The sequence below is a fragment of the Urocampus carinirostris genome, chromosome 15 (assembly GCF_059441175.1).
Source record: "Urocampus carinirostris isolate Australia breed hairy pipefish chromosome 15, RoL_Ucar_1.0, whole genome shotgun sequence".
Classification (NCBI taxonomy): domain Eukaryota; kingdom Metazoa; phylum Chordata; class Actinopteri; order Syngnathiformes; family Syngnathidae; genus Urocampus; species Urocampus carinirostris.
In genome coordinates, this window is record NC_142363.1 from 23,135,326 (window position 1) to 23,154,483 (window position 19,158).

General features: G+C 40.6%; 1 protein-coding gene across 1 annotated transcript in view; it reads left to right on the forward strand.

Moving 5' to 3' along the window:
• Positions 1–19,158, forward strand: part of fndc3ba (fibronectin type III domain containing 3Ba) — a 197,092-nt gene that overhangs the window by 120,170 nt on the left and 57,764 nt on the right. The window contains exons 6-7 of the mRNA XM_088354092.1: positions 1,459–1,627; positions 3,243–3,370. Coding sequence (XP_088210218.1) covers positions 1,459–1,627; positions 3,243–3,370 — 297 coding nt within the window. The remainder of the gene's footprint in view (positions 1–1,458; positions 1,628–3,242; positions 3,371–19,158) is intronic.

The window sequence follows — 19,158 nt, forward strand, 5'->3', positions numbered from 1 at the left end:
GACTCTACATTAATTGTAAGTTACCGTACCTTTAAATTTAAGTGTACAGTAAGTGCGTACGTATCAACAGTCTCTTGATCTTATACCCGTCAACCTCTGCCAATTGCTTCTCTTAATAATGGTTGCAATTCCCCTTATTCTGCGATAATGAACCTTATAAACACAACACAGCAATTACCGTAAATTCCGGACTATAGAGCACACCTGATTATAAGCCGCGCCCACCACATTTTAAAAGGATAACCGCTTTTGTACTTACACAAGGCGCACCTGTATATAAGCCGCATGCGCCCACACTAAAACATGTAACACAATCACAAAATTAGTCCAAACCTGCTTTGAGTCCCGCGATTGTAACTGAATATAAAGTACACAGTCCAAAAACCACAGCCGGCAAAATGAACGAAAAATGATACCGGTACTTAAGGTTTGATGCAAACCCGCAGAGTCCGGGTCCCGATCAAACCGATTTAATTATTTCATATCAGGAAAATGTATTTGTTACATGAGCAGTTCGAGTTACGATTAGATCCTGGAAGGAACAAATGAATGGAACTTTTATTTTGAATATGACAAAAATAAAATAACAAATCGAGAGAAAAACAAAACACAAACAATGTTATCGTACTATTTTGAAAGGTAGTGTAGGAGAAAATGCAGGTTCGATAATCTTTTAAGTCTTCTTACGTGATTTAATAAAGTACACCGGGGCTTGCCATGAGGGGGAGCTCTTTATTTCGTCATCCCAAAGAAACTCAGAGAACTCCAGACATATTTTCCACAACAGTAGTAGGGAGAAGCATATGCTTAATAAATCCTACCCCCAGATTTCCTCAACAATTGCATCCCACATCTAGAGCCCCTGACAGAACCTGAAAAAACGGTAGACCCAAACGCGTAACGTTTCACAACAAACTTAATTGCGAAAGCTGAGAAGTCGGGTTCAGGAAAGCATGCGGCAGCAATCCGACAATCGCTGGGAGGAGGAACAGGGAGCTCACGGGCGGTCGGAGCGTAGTCGGAAGGCGGGAACGAGTCGAGTAGCGGGGACGGGAGATCAGAGCGTGGTCGGTGGACAAACACGGGTCGATTACTTGAGCCAGGAGATCGGAGCGTGGTCGAAGGAAGGAAAAAGTCAGGGAGCTGGAGACGATCGGGAAGCCAGGGGCAGACGAGCAGGATACAGGTAAGGGCGGGACAGACGGGAGCCAGAGTCAAATAGTGCTTGCCTTGCATGTGCGGAGGTTTGCTGACAGACTTACAAGGAGTGACAGGAAAGCGTTGAGTTTGAATGGGAGCAGCATTTGGCCCAAGCAGCATTTGGCCCAAAACGAGCGGGCACATGTAAAAAACTTATGAATATACAAACGAATCTCGTAAAAAGAGGTACCACTGTATTTGTAAACCGACCTGGTTGCTAGCTAGCGAGCTGCGCTAACCCTTGCGTTGTCTTCTCAGAAATAATCCCCGTGTACGGCATGTCGAACTATATTCGGGAAGAAACGTACAGCAAACCTCAGCCCAAGAAGATCAAGGAACAGCGGCAATTGGAGCGACAGAATCGGCTCAATTCACCGCCGTCTACAATCTATAAAGGAAGCCTGGGGCCCGCACACAATGGCTACAGGTGACCATATGCTTTCTCTATTTTGCTTATAGAAATGCTATTAACCAGTACGTGCATTCTTCCATGAGTGGGGTCAAAAATTGGGGGGGTGGAATGCTAATGAAACCATGTCATGTACATGTTTTATGAATACCTGCAATATGACAATATTACACCTTTATTTTATTTTGAAAGATTTTGAAGAATAACAACCCATAGGGTCGTTTCTGACCCCACTTATGCATCCAAGGGGCCAAACGCATTTTTATGGAGGATATCACTAGTAAATTGAGAGAATCGTTATAATTTTAGGTATTGTTTTACGTTAAAAGAAGTTTTATTTTTACTCAAATGTAACATACTGAAATACTTTTTTCAAGCAACTTAAAAAAAATATACTGTATTATTTTTTCCAAATTTACTAATAATCTAAAACTAAAATTGCGTTTATTTTGTTAGTTTATTTTGTCATTATTTTTAAGAAATTACAAAAACATTCATTTTTTTTACTGTACCAAAAATATAAAACTAAAATACGGTTTGTATTTCATTTTACACAATTAAAGACAAATAAACTTTTGATGATTAAAAGAATCAAAATCAAAAGACTCCAGGCATGTTAAACATTATTTGTTACATTATGTCTATGCCAGAGTGTTTCCGTGGTGCAGTGGTTAGCACATTTGCTCAATAGCAAAAGGTTCCAGGTTTGAGACCGGGTGGAAAGATATTTTTGGCCTGGAGAGGGATGGGCACCACCAGGCTGTACTTGCCCAAGACACACCACAGGAAATAGTGCCCCTATGATACACACACACAAAAAAAACACAATATCTATCTAAAGATCAGTTTTCTGTGATTTTTAAGAATTGAAAAAAATACATTAATCAATTGACTTAAAAGATCAAACTTAAAAAAATAAAAAATATATGTGTTTAGGAAATTAAACAAAAGAAACATTAATTGATGTAAAATATTAGAGTAAAATACTATACATGTTTTTTTTAATGTTTAGGTATTTAAATGAAACATTATTATTTCTTATTGTTCTAATTTTTTTTAAATTAAAATGGTTTTATCAAATTGTTCTATATTTTTTTATTTTCAATAAACAAAAATAGTTGTATGATTTTTAACTTTACGAAAGCTTTCAAACTAAAATAAATATATACTTATATTAAGTAAAAGAATTAAAATAAGTTTTGATTGATGTTTTTGTCAATAAAAATATAAAAAAAAATTTAATTCAGGAAAAATATAAAGCTAGAAATACTTTGATTTGTTGTTAATTGTTTTATTATTTTACATTTGAAGATAATCAATTTTTTAGGATGATTTTGAAATTTACTAAAGCTATCAAAATAAAATAAATCTATTTTACTTACTCAAAATAACACACGTTGAATAGATATTAAACATTAAGTCCTTTTTTTTACTATGCACTTGACATTATGAGTGATTAATGTACAACTCGTTTCATTTCTTAGCTCACAATTTTCCTTATAGTCTTCTTTTTCTTATTTTACTATATTTCTAATTGATTATCTTAAGTCAAATTAAAATATACCTGATACATATTCTTATATAGATTCAATATTTCTGATCTTAGCATACATTGTTTGTTTTTTGATAGCAGCAAGTCTCACGCGCCGTCACTCGGGACCGTAAGTTCCGGCGGCGGAGTCGGAAGTCCTGGTAGCAAAAAACCGGAGAGGCGACTTCGAGGCAGTCCGCGAAACGGGGAAACGGAGGTACACGTACAAGGTAAGAAGACTCCATTGTCGTCAGATCATTTTCTAAATTAGATGCACGGTAGACCCCCAGGATACAACATTGATCGGTTCTAAGGCGGGGATCGCAAAATGAAATTGTCATTTATAGCGGGGAATAGAAAAAAGGTAATTAGTTTTGAACTCTTACTACCTTACATAAAGATATCACAATAGTGTACAGTCATATATAGTATAATATATAGTCGTGTATATGCACTAGTTATGTATGATATACGCACAAAAAACATAAATAAATAGACATGTAAGAGAAAATAACAGTTTATTTACCTTAAGAAGGAAATTACTTGAGATGGTAAGGCGGAGTTACTGGGTGGATGCAGGTGGGGAGGAGACAGTAGACGAATTTAAACTGATTTCAAACATTCCACTTGGAAGGAGTGTCATGCCCTTGGAAGATTGTTTATAATAATAGTACTTCTCTTTAGTTGGTTACAACCATGCAACTAAGCAAGGGTAGCGATCCGTGTCCCCTCTTCGTATTTATTCCTAATCGTAAGCTTTGGTTCCATGGTTATCCTGCTTCTCCTTTGAGCATCACTGCGAGATTTGGATCCATGGTGAATAAATACAGTACAATATCGCCAACTTGCGAAGTCTGTACGTAACACACTAGTTCCTGAACTGAAACAGGAAAGTGAAAGGCATTGTGGGAGGGAGTTCAGCATACAGCATTTCCAAGGCTACCAAATACTATTAATTTTCTGTGATAGTTCTACCCCAGTTCATAGAAAATAACGAAACGTGATTTTATGAAAGATGTGGAAATCGAAAGAAATCAAGCAACGCCCATATGTTTGACATTTTTTTTTTAATCTTTGGTTATTTATGGTGCATTAGTGACATCTGCTGGACACTTGCAGCAAAAGCTGGTTTGATGTCCGTTGTTTTTTTTTAATAATTAAAACAGTTGCTACTACGGAAAATATCCGAAAATTCTCCTTTGCATTTTCAATGTTTGGCAGCTCTGTATTTCAGCCAATAGCATATCTCATTTTCATGATGCTGTGACGCAAACCAATAGCAGACCAGCATTTTACGTGACGTCAACCAATAGCAGACAAAGACGTGATTCATCATATGCACAAACACTACAAAGTTTGTATCTGTGGTGCAGTGGTTAGAACGAGTGAAAGGTCCTCGGTTCGAGACCGGGTGGAAACATATGTTGGCCTGTAGAGGGACGGGTGCCACCAGGCTGTACTTTCCCAAGACACACCACAGGAAATGGTGCACCTATGACCCTAGTGGTTAAGGGATGCCGTATCCCAGGGGTCTACTCTATTTTACTATTTATTTTTGCACTTTGTTTTATTTCTATATTATCGCAGTTTCTGTTTTGGGAAGGTAAATTTTTATAATCCCCTGCCCCACCGACAGCGTTTCGTATTGGTGACGGAATAACCCCGGCGACCCTCGTGGAGCGCGCCTTTGAATACATGAAACGCACCTTTTCTTTCAACATTGGTTGAATGCGTACTCGGGTGAGGGGGAAAAAAAAATGGCGTCTGGCGTGCCGCATCGCTTTCCCCTTAGCCACAATACACGCCTTGTCTGGGGGCTCGGCGGGGGAGGGGGACCTGCATACCTGCGGAGTCCAGCTGGATGAACGAAACCTTGTGTCAAGGAGATACGACTGCTTTTTTTTTTTTTTAAATCGCACATCGGCAAAGAAACGATAAATTTGTGTTTCTGATTTTGCAGAGAGAATAAATGCACCCCCAAATTTTATAGAGTGAAATGAAATGACCTGCATTTCTATAGCGCTTTTCAAGTCAATGACTTCCCAAAGCGCTTTACAATGTGCTCCACATTTCCCAATAGCGGCCGTGCAGCCATGTAAGGCGCTAACCTGCTTATTGGGGGTATTAGGGGTTCAGCGTCTTACCCAAGGACACTTCGACATGTAACACGGACAAGCCGGGATTCGAACTGGGATCCCTTGATCCCAAGACGAGCGCCCCTATTCTGGTAGCAGAGAGTTCTATTTCAATGCATTTTGTTTTGCTTTTAGTCAAGTTTTAAGCATTTCCATGTTGTTTTGTCGAAGCTAGCAACTGATTAGTGCTAAGCTAGCATGTGTTTCTAATTTTTCATGACTATTTGTTCTTCGTTTTGTACAGTTTTACACATCCGCGATGTGCTAGCATTAGCATCCGTGAACAATCCAAATAATACACTAACCCATTATTACATGTCGCATTAAAATTGTACTCTCCTGTCATGATTACTCATTGCCCTCACCTTTCCTTTGGCGCCAGCTGCTGCTCGTTGCCTGATTGATTCACCTTCTATTTTTAAACTCAACACTTTCATTCACTCCTTGTTAGTCCGTCAGTGAACCTCCGCATACGCAAGGCAAGCACTTTGACTCTGGCTCCCATCTGTCCCATTTTCATCCGTATCCTACTCGTCTGTTCCTGATTTCCCACTCCGGCTATCGACCCGTTTTGCCCATTTGACCATGCTCTGATCTCCCTCCCCGGCAAATCCACTTTCGCATTCCGATCACGCTCCCATCTCGTGAGCTGCTTGCTCCCCCTATCCAGCGAGCACCGGATCACTGGCGTTTGTTTCCTTGATGTACCAATAAACTTTTGTGCAAAACGTTACGCGTTTGGGTCTACCATTGGTTCTGGGTCTGACACTCTTCGTTGACTCTTGCAATACATACTTAGGAGTAAAAAAAATAGGTTAACTACTTCACTAACTCATGATAAATAGTTGAAGAATTTAGTGAATATTTTGAATATGTCAGGACCAGAACGGAAACAGGACCCACTCGCGTAACGTTTATGGCTTTATTGGGGAGAAGGGAAAGGATTGCACACGTGATCCGGTGATCGCTGGTCGTGGGGAGCAGGTCGCTTTGAACGCGGAAGTGGGATGGCGGTGTCGGGAATGGGAAAAAAACAGGTCAGTAGCTGGGATGGAAGAGCAAAAACGTGATCAGTATCGGAAACAAGTCGAAAGCCAGGAGAGGATTGCATGATTTGTGCACAAGCTAAGAAGTTGCAGTCTTCCTCTGCGCATTTATTCCACCGGTCTAAATCTTACCTTTTGTACTCGAGCGCCGCTGGCGGCCGTTAGAAAAGTTACATAAATTGGCCGCATCACTGAATAAGCCGCAGGGTTGAAAGTTTGGGGAAAAAGTAGCAGCTTATAGTCCGGAATTTACTGTATTTCTCTTATTGATTTTTGCCGACAACGTCGGCTAATCGTTGCAGCCCTAGTTGAAACTAAGCTCACCCTAAACCCCGCCCCTCAAAAGTGAGCCGAGCAGAAACAGATGTGGGCCCCATCCATCCCAACCCGTTATTTTCTGCCCAGTTTTTCCAGAAAACGTCTTTTCAGCAGAAACGCCGTAGCCAAGTTGCCGCCAATGATGCTAGCGCACACAAAAGCAGATGTTCTTCTGCCCGCCAGCTACAGCATTTTTTGCGCTATTAAATTTAAGACTTTATGTTTTGGATTCAGTAATTTTCCGGAATATTCACTGCTTTGCCAATGTTGGCATATTGATTGTCACTGACGGCTATACACGTCAAAGATTTCCTAGTACTGTGCTGGCATCAAATTAATTGATGACATGGATAATAAATAGATAGATAGATAGATACTTTATTCATCCCCGCATGGAAATTCACATTTCCAGCAGCATCCCTTCGCTGAGAACAATACAATAATTAAGCAAAAGGAATACAATATACAAATACCCAATGTGACGTGCTAATACCCACTGTAGCGTGTTGTATAGAGTATTTAAATAGTGCTACATAAAATACACACTGCAATAAAAGTACGGTAATATGCGATGTAGGGGGTGTGGTTTAATGTGGGCCTTTACTCCGCCGGGTGGAGTTAAAGAGCCTCATGGCATGAGGAAGAAAAGATCTCTTCAGTCTGTCCGTGGTACAAGACTGTGACAGGAGTCTGTCGCTGAAGCTGCTCTTCTTAATAATAATAATAATAATAATTTCAAATTCTAAAATTAAATGTGGATATTAAGGCCCAAAAGATAACATCCTGATTTTATCGGAAGTCTGTATGGATACAATTTTCAATGATATACCCAACAGGATACAAATTCATTTATTTGTTTACTGATGACACAAATACCTATGTCATGTGTAAATAACTCATTTTGATGTTTAACAACTATTTTGACACTACTAAACGAGTTCTTAATCATGAGTTAACTATTAACTACAGCGTTGGGTAGGGTTACTTTAACTGGATTACTTTCAATTACTTTTGGATTACTCCAATACCAAATATGCTAATAAAAGACAAAATAAACTAAATATGAGTAAAATTATGACTCACAACACGTGGTAAGCTTTCTCTCCTGGCTTTGATCTCTTTGATTTCCGGCAAAACTAACATAAAATGCGACAGAAACAAAATGAAAATAAATCCAAACAGCTTGCTAACATTAATTTTTGCCGTTCCATGTGTTCCGTGACTCCCCAGGCCTGCACAAAATTTAGTAATTTTTCAAAAGCTGACCATGCGCCTTATAATACAGTGCGCCTTATATATGGATCAATATTAAGTCGCAAAGTCTTGCAACTAAGGCAAGCAGCCGCCGACTAGATTTTCCCCCGAAGGCGAAGTCGTCCGCGGTGTATGCTGGGATTTATATACCGGCGTTTCATTTCCTAACTAATGTGTCAATCATCATTTGAATCAGTCACTATTGGCTAAAGTTATTCGGAGGTAAAGGGGGCGGATCCTTTTTATCATTTACAGGCTCGCAAAGGCTAAAGGGCCGAAACAAAGCCAGCAATTGGCTGAAAAAGATGAATGTGAATCGCACGTTGGGTTGCACTACGGCACAGAGAAAACATTTTTTACTATTCTCTATTTGTAAATATTTGACTCTCCTGGATTTACTACACTCACGGTTGTAAGAAGACGTATGGTTACGTATCATTATTGAACGTGATGGCTGCAAGAGAACTTAGGTGAGCTATGCGGCTTTATATTTTCCCGGTATCTTGTTTTAGAACGATCTTGATGTTTCTGTGATGAGTCTATTTTTAAACTAAATTCAATTACAAGTGTTTATTGTCATATGCACAGTAAAGAACCCCGTTTCCCTGCACAATAAAATTCTTACTTTGCTGCCCACACAGTTGCCAGCAAAAAATAAAATGGAAACTAAGAAATTATATTTGGAACGATGCATTTGAGTGATTGGTGATATCGTACAGACACTGTTTCCGTACATGTCTGAGACACGTATTTGCTTCTTTGTAAGCTTTGGGAATGTTAAGGGGGTAATAAGTTTGACTGAATCATCTGACTGTTTTGTCCACGTTCCCATTGTTGCGCCTTATAATCCGGTGCGCCTTATGTATGGAAAATATAGGACCAAAAACTATTTTTTGGGGGTGCGCCCTATAACCCGGTGCGCCTTATAGTGCGGAAAATACGGTATTCAATTTCTGTGACGTCATCTTCATTTGCTGCACTTTTGACCAAATCATGACTCGCGCTTCCGTGTCAACACCGATTTCCCCCCCCACTCACCCCTAAAATCTCCATTGTTTGGGTGCGCATCGCCATGGCGATAATCTCATCCCACTCCAAGTTGCGCTCGCTTCCCACGGACTCCTAATAGGGAGATGCGAAGGAGGACCAAGAAAGATGTCGGAAGAAATGACACGGAGGAGATGAGAATTATGAAGGGAAAACATGAGCGTGAGGTCATTCGGGGACGCCTGTTCCTGCCAATCACATCGCAGCTCACCCCGTGAGAGAAATTCTCATTTTTGGCGGCTTATCGTCTCGGTGAATCAAAAAAAAAAAAAAAAATTTCACTCGAGTGTTTTATTTCAAGTAAATCATCTGTTGGTAAGTTTTTGCACCTGCTTTTCGAAGCAGGCTGAGCAGTGTCAGATGGGGTCAGGGTTCCTGGGAAACCAGATCTTTTCTCTTTTTTTTTTTTGCTTCTATCTCAAGTTCCCATTCATGATAACAGTAACTGTTCACTTTGAATGAAACGAAACCTTTCCTAAAAGACAACAGGACCATGTGACCTAACCATGTGACCTAACTTAGCCAATCAGCCAACCTCATTACAAAGAGTAACTGATAATTATTGTTTATTGTGTAATGTCTGGCTTATTAATTGCGATATAATAATGTGAATTTAGATCCGACAAAAGAGTTTACATAAGAACTATTTCAAATAGTTGTCACAATATTTTGAAGTTTACATTGATCTGTTGTGGTTCTTTCCAACTCTCTTTCTCTCACTCTTTCACATTAGTTTGCATCCCCTTTCTACCACTCTCCTTTCTCTGTCTTTATCTCTCTCTTTCTCTCTCTCTTTTATTCTCCCCCTCATTTTCATTCTCTTACTGTTTCTCTCTCTTATCTCTTTCTCTCTTTATCTTTCTCCTTTTCATTCTCTTTGTCTCTTTCTCTTCTTTTCGCAATTTTTCTCTCTCATTCTCCCTCTCTCTCTCTTCATTTTGTCTTTCTTTCCATCTTTGTCTCTCACTTTTGTTTTCTTCTTTTCTCTACATTTCTATCTTTTTCTCACATTTCCTCTATTTCTTTCTCTCTCTTTTCTAACTATTTCCTTTTATTTCTCTTCCCTCTTTCTTACTTTATTTCTGTCTTCTCTCTTTCTCTATTTATTTCTATTTATCTCCTTTTTCTCACTATCACATTTTCTTTCCTTTCTCTTTCTCTCTGCCTCTTTTTTTGCTTTCTCTCTTGCTCCTTCTCCCTCTCTCTTTACTTTCTATTTCTCTATTTCTTTCCATCTCCTTTCTCCTCATTATCTCTTTCTCTCACTCTTTCACAATCTTTTGCTTTCTCTTTCTACCGCTCTCCTTTCTCTGTCTTTGTCTGTCTCTTTCTCTCATTGTCTCTTTCTCTTATACTCCCTCTCATTTTCATTCTCTTACTGTTTCTTTCTCTTTTTATCTCTCTCCTTTTCATTCTCTTTGTCTCTTTCTCTTCTTTTTGCTATTTTTCTCTCTCGTTCTCCCTCTCTCTCTTCATTTCGTCTTTCTTTCCATCTTTGTCTCTCACTTTTGTTTTTCTTCTTTTCTCTATATTTCTATCTTTTTCTCACATTTTCTCTATTTCTTTCTCTATCTCTTTTTTTTCTAACTTTATCCTTTTATTTCCCTTTTCTCTTTCTTACTTTATTTCTCTGTCTTTCTCCCTCCCTCTCTCTTTCTCTATTTATTTATATTTATCTCCTTTTTTCTCACTATCACATTTTCTTTCCTTTCTCTTTCTCTCTGCCTCTTTTTTTGCTTTCTCTCTCGCTCCTTCTCCCTCTCTCTTTACTCTCTATTTCTCTATTTCTTTCCATCTCCTTTCTCCTCATTATCTCTTTCTCTCACTCTTTCACAATCTTTTGCTTTCTCTTTCTACCGCTCTCCTTTCTCTGTCTTTATCTGTCTCTTTGTCTCTCTCTTTTATTCTCCCCCTCATTTTCATTCTCTTACTGTTTCTCTCTCTTATCTCTTTCTCTCTTTATCTCTCTCCTTTTCATTCTCTTTGTCTCTTTCTCTTCTTTTCGCTATCTTTCTCTCATTCTCCCTCTCTCTCTTCATTTTGTTGTCTTTCTTTCCATCTTTGTCTCTCACTTTTGTTTTCTTCTTTTCTCTACATTTCTATCTTTTTCTCACATTTTCTCTATTTCTTTCTCTCTCTTTTCTAACTATATCCTTTTATTTCTCTTCCCTCTTTCTTACTTTATTTCTGTCTTCTCTCTTTCTCTATTTATTTTTATTTATCTCCTTTTTCTCACTATCACATTTTCTTTCCTTTCTCTTTCTCTCTGCCTCTTTTTTTGCTTTCTCTCTCGCTCCTTCTCCCTCTCTCTTTACTCTCTATTTCTCTATTTCTTTCCATCTCCTTTCTCCTCATTATCTCTTTCTCTCACTCTTTCACAATCTTTTGCTTTCTCTTTCTACCGCTCTCCTTTCTCTGTCTTTGTCTGTCTCTTTCTCTCATTGTCTCTTTCTCTTATTCTCCCCCTCATTTTCATTATCTTACTGTTTCTTTCTCCTCTTTCTTTCTCTTTTTATCTCTCTCCTTTTCATTCTCTTTGTCTCTCTCATATTTTCACCATTTTTCTCTCATTCTCTCTCTCTCTCTTCGTTTCTTTATGTTTTTCTTTCCATCTTAACCATAAGCTTTATGTAAGTTGTAGATATGTGTGGTATATATTTGAGTAAGAATAAAATAGTAATTGTTGTGATTGAGAAAAAAGTTACTTTGATTAAAATGTAACAAAAAATTATTATTATTAAAGAATTAAGTTTCCAAAAGAAAAGATTCAAAGTACACGTATACGTATTTTACCTATTTACACAAATATACAAGTGTTGAATGCTCATATAAGTATTGGGCGAATAAAAAACAAAATACTCTTTATTATAAATGAGTAGATAGTGGGATGTTTGGACGTGTTCTAAGGGATGGGCAGAGCACCCGTATGATGCGGCAGGGGTAAACCAGTGAAAGCTGTCGGGCCCTGCTGTTGAACAGAAGAGTGTGTTGTGTCACCCTGACCCGAGTGTGTCCCGTTTCATCTAGAGGGACGAAAGCATGACCAATTTAGGTGCACCTCGTGTTTTTTGCTATTTTTTCCCTTCTTATTTTCTTTATTATTGTATTTGTTTGTCTTGCTGTCGGTCACCCATCTTGAGGGATATGACCAATGTAGATGGATGGATAGATAGCTAAATGAGTAAATTGAACATTTTCGAAAAGTCCTTGGTTCGAGACCATTTGAGAAACATGTGTTGGCCTGGAGAGTGATGGGCGCCACCAGGCTGTACTTGCCCAAGACACACAACAAGAAACGGCCCAGTGGTTTAGGCATCCAAACATATGCGACAATGCATGTCGTTAACCGTGTTTGGTTGACCGTTAATCGAATCTTACCTGAGGCGTGTCAGACTCCCCAACGCCTTATAATAATAATAATAATAATAATTTCCTTGTATTGTCATTCTGTGTAACAATGTACACAGAACGAAATGTCGATTGCACCTGACCTGTTGTAGCGAGCCGATGCAGCCGCAGCCAACAGAGGGCGCCACCGACCACTTTTTAAGTCTTAGGAATGACTCGGCCGGGGCGCGAACCACCGACCTCCCAGTCTCAAAGCGGGCGCCTTACCATCTAGGCTACTGAGCTGGTCCTGTCAATGGCACTGAATGTGTCAACTACTGTACATTTTTCAAAGATTTGTCTCAATTCCCCGGTGCGCATCTTTAGCAAACTCTCTTATCTTTTCACGAGTCCGCACAAGAAGCTAACGTTCACCACAGCAACCAATGTTGCATTCCAGCTGCAGCACATGCAGCCAATGACATATGTTCTTTTTTCTCGTTGGCCACGCCTCCTTTCCTGCCGATCAGAGACCTTGAAAGATGGATGTTTTTTTTTTTCTCCCCACTGGGTTTGTGTGCATGTGTGTGCACCCGCCATTGCATTTTTCACATTTTTTTCTTGGCCTCCCCTCCCCCCTTTGGGCCTTAAAGGTCTTTTTCTGTCCCGGCGCAGACAGAATGTGAGCCGGAGCCGCAGGCCGTCATTCAGCTGGAATGCGACCTCCTCTTCTTTCTTTTTTTTTCCCTTTTTTTCTGCGAACACACACACAAACTGCAAAATATGGAAAAATAAATATTTAGTTTTAAATGAGTTTTTTGGATTTGCCCATTCAGTCCGAAACCTCGGCAATACATGAAGAAAATGCTGTTTCAAAAAGACGTTTTTCAACTTTTGGCCATTTCAAAAAAAATTACAGTCTTCATTGTAAACATTCTATTCTTGCAAAAAATATCTGTTTTTGTTGTTTTTTTTTAGCAAAGAAATAAACATGCAGGCATCTGGATGAACATGTCATACTGCCAGAGGTGGGTCGAGTAGCCCAAAGTAAAAGTACTGTTACTTCAGAAAAATATGACTCAAGCAGAAGTAAAAGTTGGGGCACCATTTCCTGTGGTGTGTCTTGGGCAAGTACAGCCTGGTGGCACCGATAGTCATCCAAATAATTTTTTAGGTAAAAGTGAAAAAAAGTACTTGGTGAAAAAACGACTCAAGCACTGAGTAACTGTAGCTTATTTATTAATATTTTTTTTAAACAACCATTCAATCAACAAGCTATCCGATCTACATTAAATTACATGTAATTTAATAATATATTGAAATAATCATAAAAATTCAAGTACTTTAATTAACATAATTATAATAGTATAAATGGGCAGCACGGCGGCGCAGTGGTTAGCGCGTGCGCAGGCACAGTTCTAAGGTCTTGGGAACCTCCTGTGTGGGTTCAAATCCAGCTACTGGACTTCCTGTGCGGAGTTTGTATGTTCTCCCCATGCTTGCGTGGGTTTCCTCCGGGCACTCCGGTTTCCTCCCACATTCCAAAGACATGCATTTCAGGTGGATTGGCCGGTCCAAATTGTCCCTAGGTGTGAATGAGCGAGTGAGTTGTCTTTCCCTGTGTGCCCTGCGGTTGGCTGGCAACCAGTTCAGGGTGTCCCCTGCCCACTGCCCGATGATTGTTGTGATGGGCTCCAGCACCCCCGCGACCCTACTGGGGATAAGCGATGCAGCTAATGAGATAAGATAATAGTATAAATCAAACAAAATAAAATAAGCACAAGTAGCACATTTCAACTTTTTTTTTTAACAGACTCTGCAGGCAGAACAACAAGTTAGCTCAGAGTCAGCAACCCGAAATGTTAAAAAGCCATTTTTGACCTAAAAAAAACCAAAACAAAAAACAAATTTGTCAATAGCCGCAAAAAAATCAAAAGCCTTGTGATGAAGGCAACATCTTTATTAGCCTATTGTCTCAATGACTCAGTTGGATGCAGCGTCTTGTGGGGAATGACATGACTACTCTGTTGTATGACCCATCCATCCAGTATCTGCACCGCTTATCCTCAGTAGGGTCGCGGGGGAGTCGGAGCCCATACCAGCTATCTTCGGGCAGTGGGCAGGGGACACCATGAACTGGTTGCCGGCCAGTCGCGAACACAGGGACAGACAACTCACTTGCTTATTCACACCTAGGGAGAATTTGGACCTGCGAATTAACCTGACACGCATGTTTTTGGGAATGTGGGAGGAAACGGGAGTGCCCGGAGGAAACCCACGCAAGCACGGGAGAACATGCAAACTCCGCACTGGAAGGTTCGATCTCATGACCTCAGACCTGTGCCGCACACACGCTAACCACCGTGCTGCCGTCTGTTGTATGATACTCAAGTTTATTGATAAATTTTCGAAATCTCCCCCAAAAAAATTGTATGTCCCGTTTTTCGTAAGTAGGGGAGCATCTGTATTCTCATTATATCCTTAATTTTTTTGGGCCAAATTAAAAAGCGTAATAGCCCCGCAGGCCGTAGCTTGCTCACATTTGGCTTAGACAGTGATTATAAGAATAAGATAGAATAGAACAGAATTGGCCCTGCGATTGGCTGGCAACCAGTTCAGGGTGTCCCCTGCCCACTGCTCCATGATTGCTGGGATGGGCTCCAGCACCCCCGCGACCCTACTGAGGATAAGCGGTGCAGCTAATGAGATGAGATGAGAACAGAATGGTCTTTATTGTCATTGAATACAACCAAGTGTACATTGTTTACAACATTGTAGACATAGAAGCTCAGGAGAATTGTAATAAAAACGTCATAAAATACTGCATAGAAATATAAGATTATTAAAATGGATATGTTCAACAGCGTTATAAATAATTTTATGAAGAATATGGGCCAAAAAAGCTTATATATTTAGCTATGCTGAAGTAAAATTTGACTTCCTGTATTCAAAAACAATGTTCATTTCCGAGTAAAAGCAAAATGGGGGTGGGCTTGATTTATCTATATTCTGTCTTTGATGTCACGCGGCTCTTTTCTGTCTAGTCTGGCCCCGGTTCCCCAAACCTTCATCTTCTTTTCCCCTTTTCCGGCCTCCGAAGTCTGTCCCGACTTATCGTCTTACACCCAAACAGGAAGTGAGGTCAGAGGAAGCGTCGGCGGATCATAAACTTGTTTTTTTTTTTGCGTCTTTGCGGTTTTTCCACAGATTAAAGACTTTAACGTCTGGCCTCGGACTCAATGTGGTTGTGTTATACTCAAAACCATCCTTATAAAATCCTCCACAACAAAGCAAAAAAGCTCGAATAAATGTGATTTATTTTTGCTGTTTGAACGCAACACGTGTAATATGAATTAAAGTATTCACACATCTACCAAACATATTTGTACAATAGAAAACAATTTTCTTTGTTAAAAAACTTCCCAACAGTATTTGTTAGTCTCATTCAAACTTAATTTTGTCAGGACCAGAACGGAGACAGGACCCACTTGCGTTACATTTCTCTCATTTTTATTGGGAAGAAAGGAAAGGATTGCGGGAAGCAGGAGTGGCACTTCCGTGGCGAGTGATGGCGGTGTCGGGAACGAAAAAAAGGGTCAGTAGTCGGGGCAGGAGAGCAAAAACGTGGTCGGGATAGCAACGAGTCGAAAGCCAGGAGAGGAGAGTAGACGTGGTCTGGATCAAAACACGGGTCGAAGCCGGGGAAGAGACGGGAGCAAAAACAGGAGTGAGTCAGGGTCGAAAAGCTTGCCTGGAGTACACTGAGGTTCGCAGACGGACTGACAACAGGTGACGGATAGATGTGGGTTTAAATAGTGACATGGAGCCAATCAGAGTCCGCCAAAAGAGCAGGCACAGGTGCATCACATCGGTAATCATGACACAGGGGTTTACTGCTAGGGGTTTCAAAATAAAATGACTTTTTATTAAAGTTTATTTTGTAGGATGTCATCTTAATTTTGGAGAAGTTCTGTTGAATAAACGGCTCAAGGATATTTGAGTTAGAATACAAAATGACCATTTTTTTGTGGTTATTATAAACCAATGCCTCAGTTTAGGTGTTTAGCCCTTGGATGCATGACCTACATGTACATACACTTGTCCATGAAAACCCAAATCATGTCATAAACATGTTTTATGAGTAATACCTTGAATATGGCAATATTGCAATTTGTTTATTATTATTTATTGATTTTTTATTTTATTGTTTGTTTTAATGTTGCGTAACGTTTACCACAAGTTTTATTGAAAGAAAGAGGAAGGGCTGCGCCCAAGATCCGGTGTTCGCTGGACGCGGGTAGCAAGTCGCTCTCGCAATCGGATGTGATCCGAACACGGAAGTGGATCTTCTGTTGCGAGCGATGGCGGTGTCAGGGACGGAAAAACTGTTTGGTAGCCGGGACTGGGAGAGCAAAGCGTGGTCGGGGTCGGAAAAGAGTTGTAAGCCAGGACGGGAGAGTAGACGTAGTCGGAATCAAAACAGGTCGTAGCCGGAGACAAACGGGAGCAAAAACAGGACAGGCGGGAGTCAGGGTTGAACAAAGGCTTGCCTTGTATAAACAGAAGTTCTCAGACAGACTGACAACAGGGGATTGACAGGACTGGGTTTAAATGGAGACAGGGAGCCAATGAGAGCCCACAGCGGTTGGCCCCAAATGAGCAGGCACAGGTGATTCACATCGGTAATCATGACAAGTTTATTTTTTTCAGTTGATCAACAGTATAATAAACAATATGTCACGGACCAGAAACAGACACAGGATCAAATAGCTCTCGTTTACTCAGTTTTTATTAATAAAGAGGGAGAGTAGGGCTTGCTTCCACGATCTGATGGTTGACGGACAAGGGGAGCAGGTGGCTGGAGACGCGGAAGTGGCACTTCCGTGTCGAGCGAGGATGGTCGTAGATTGCAGGAATACTAGTCGTTAGCCGGGACGGGAGCGCAAGGGCGGTATCAAGTTCGGAAACAAGGTCGACAACAGGTGTCAGGCAGGTGGCGGGGCAAAACAGGTCGGATATCGGGAAGGCAGAACAGGGCAGAGTCAGGTCAGGAAACAGGTTGGCAGAGAAAAAACGGGCAGGAAAAGTGTCTGAAAGTGAGAGCTTGCTGAACTGGGAACATCGGTTCGCAACGATCTGACAGGGATCTCTTGAAAGCCGGGGGTTTAAAAAGAGTCTATTAGCCAATCAGCTCTCAGGGCTGTTGGCGCCAATTGGGCAGTCACAGGTGCCTTGAATCGGTAATCATGACACCGTTTTTTTGCATTGAAATAACATAACATTTGAAACTAAAAGCACTTTCTGTTTTATCTCATTAATAGTAGATTTTACCAAATTTGTTACACAAGAATAATCCGCATCAAACAGATTAATTTGACGACAAATACGGCTCTTTATAAAGCACAATGTGTATAATGTGCGTTTGCAGAGTTCAACAGGTGCATACAGTAGCTCTGCTGTAATTTTTTTTTTGGAACACACGCAAGAGAGGGAGGGAGGTCAAGTTAAGGCTGCGCTTCCATGACATCACCGTTGCCATGAGTCATACGTGTGGCCCCGGGCCCCGGGTTCGCTCATCTGCAAACAAGCCAGCCTGGCGAGGGCCTCGCCGTTTACAGTCGAGCAAGCTACCGAGAAAGCGGGTGGAAAAAACCTTTAAGTCAGGGTATCGGGAACTCTGCTGTCCCCCCCTGTTATATACCTTCCACCCTTAGCATTGAATGCTATGCGCAGGGTTGGGTAGGGTTACTTTAACTTGATTACCGTAAATTCCGGACTATAAGCCGCTACTTTTTTCCCAAACTTTCAACCCTGCGGCTTATTCAGTGATGCAGCCAATTTATGTAATTTTTCTAACGGCCGCCAGTGGCGCTCGAGTACAAAAGGTAAGATTTAGACTGCAATTTCTTAACTTGTGCACAAATTAAATTAGCGTAGACATATGCTCATCATGCAAATTGCAAAAAGAAAGGCACATGACGCAACTTTCAAGCTAAACGCAATCGAGCAGTCCGATATAGAAGGAGACAGCGCTAACGCACGCAAACTTTTCTTTGCGAGCCTGACGCTAGCGTGTTTTTGAATAAGGGGCGTGGGAAGATGTCTACATGACAAAGTCAATTTCCCATACTGAAGGAAGACGACTTTGATTATGTCAGTTAAAAGGAGGAAGATGAGGACGGTTTACCGTGCGTACTGCAAGTTCGATTGTTTTTTATAACAGCGCTGTTTACTGTGTTGCGAGCGTGTTGCTAGTAGCGTTTTGCTACCCTTCACAGGCACGGTTTGGGATGAAAGTTATAACATTATTATTAAAGCTTTGAAAACTCTCTCGGGGTACCGTCTTTTTTTGTAAATATGTGTAACCATGTATAATATGTATTTGCTACTGTATATTTTTGTAATGTATTTATTTTAGAAACTTATTCTGATGTTTTAAACGAGCAAATGAGAAAGAAGGGGCGGGGCAAACGCGGGCTGACGGGAAGTGGAGTAAAGGTGAGACGTGTTTGTGGACACGGCCGACAATAGTAGAATATATTTTTCCCACCCTTACCTTTGGAAATATACACTTTTTTCCCTGGATTACTTTCAACGGGCACCTGGACTCTGCAGGTCTGCATTAAATGTTAAGTACCGGTATCGTTTTCCGTTCATTTTGCCGGCTGTGTTTTTTTGGACTGTATCGGGTATAGATTAATTTCGTGTTTGTGTTGCGTTTTTTCAATGTGGGCGCATGCGGCTAATATACAGGTGCGGCTTGTGTATGTACAAAATCTGTTTTCCTCCCGAAATGTGGTGGGTGCGGCTTATAATCAGGTGCGCTCTATAGTCCGGAATTTACGGTACTTTCAATTACTTTTTGATTACTCCAATACCAAATATGCTAAT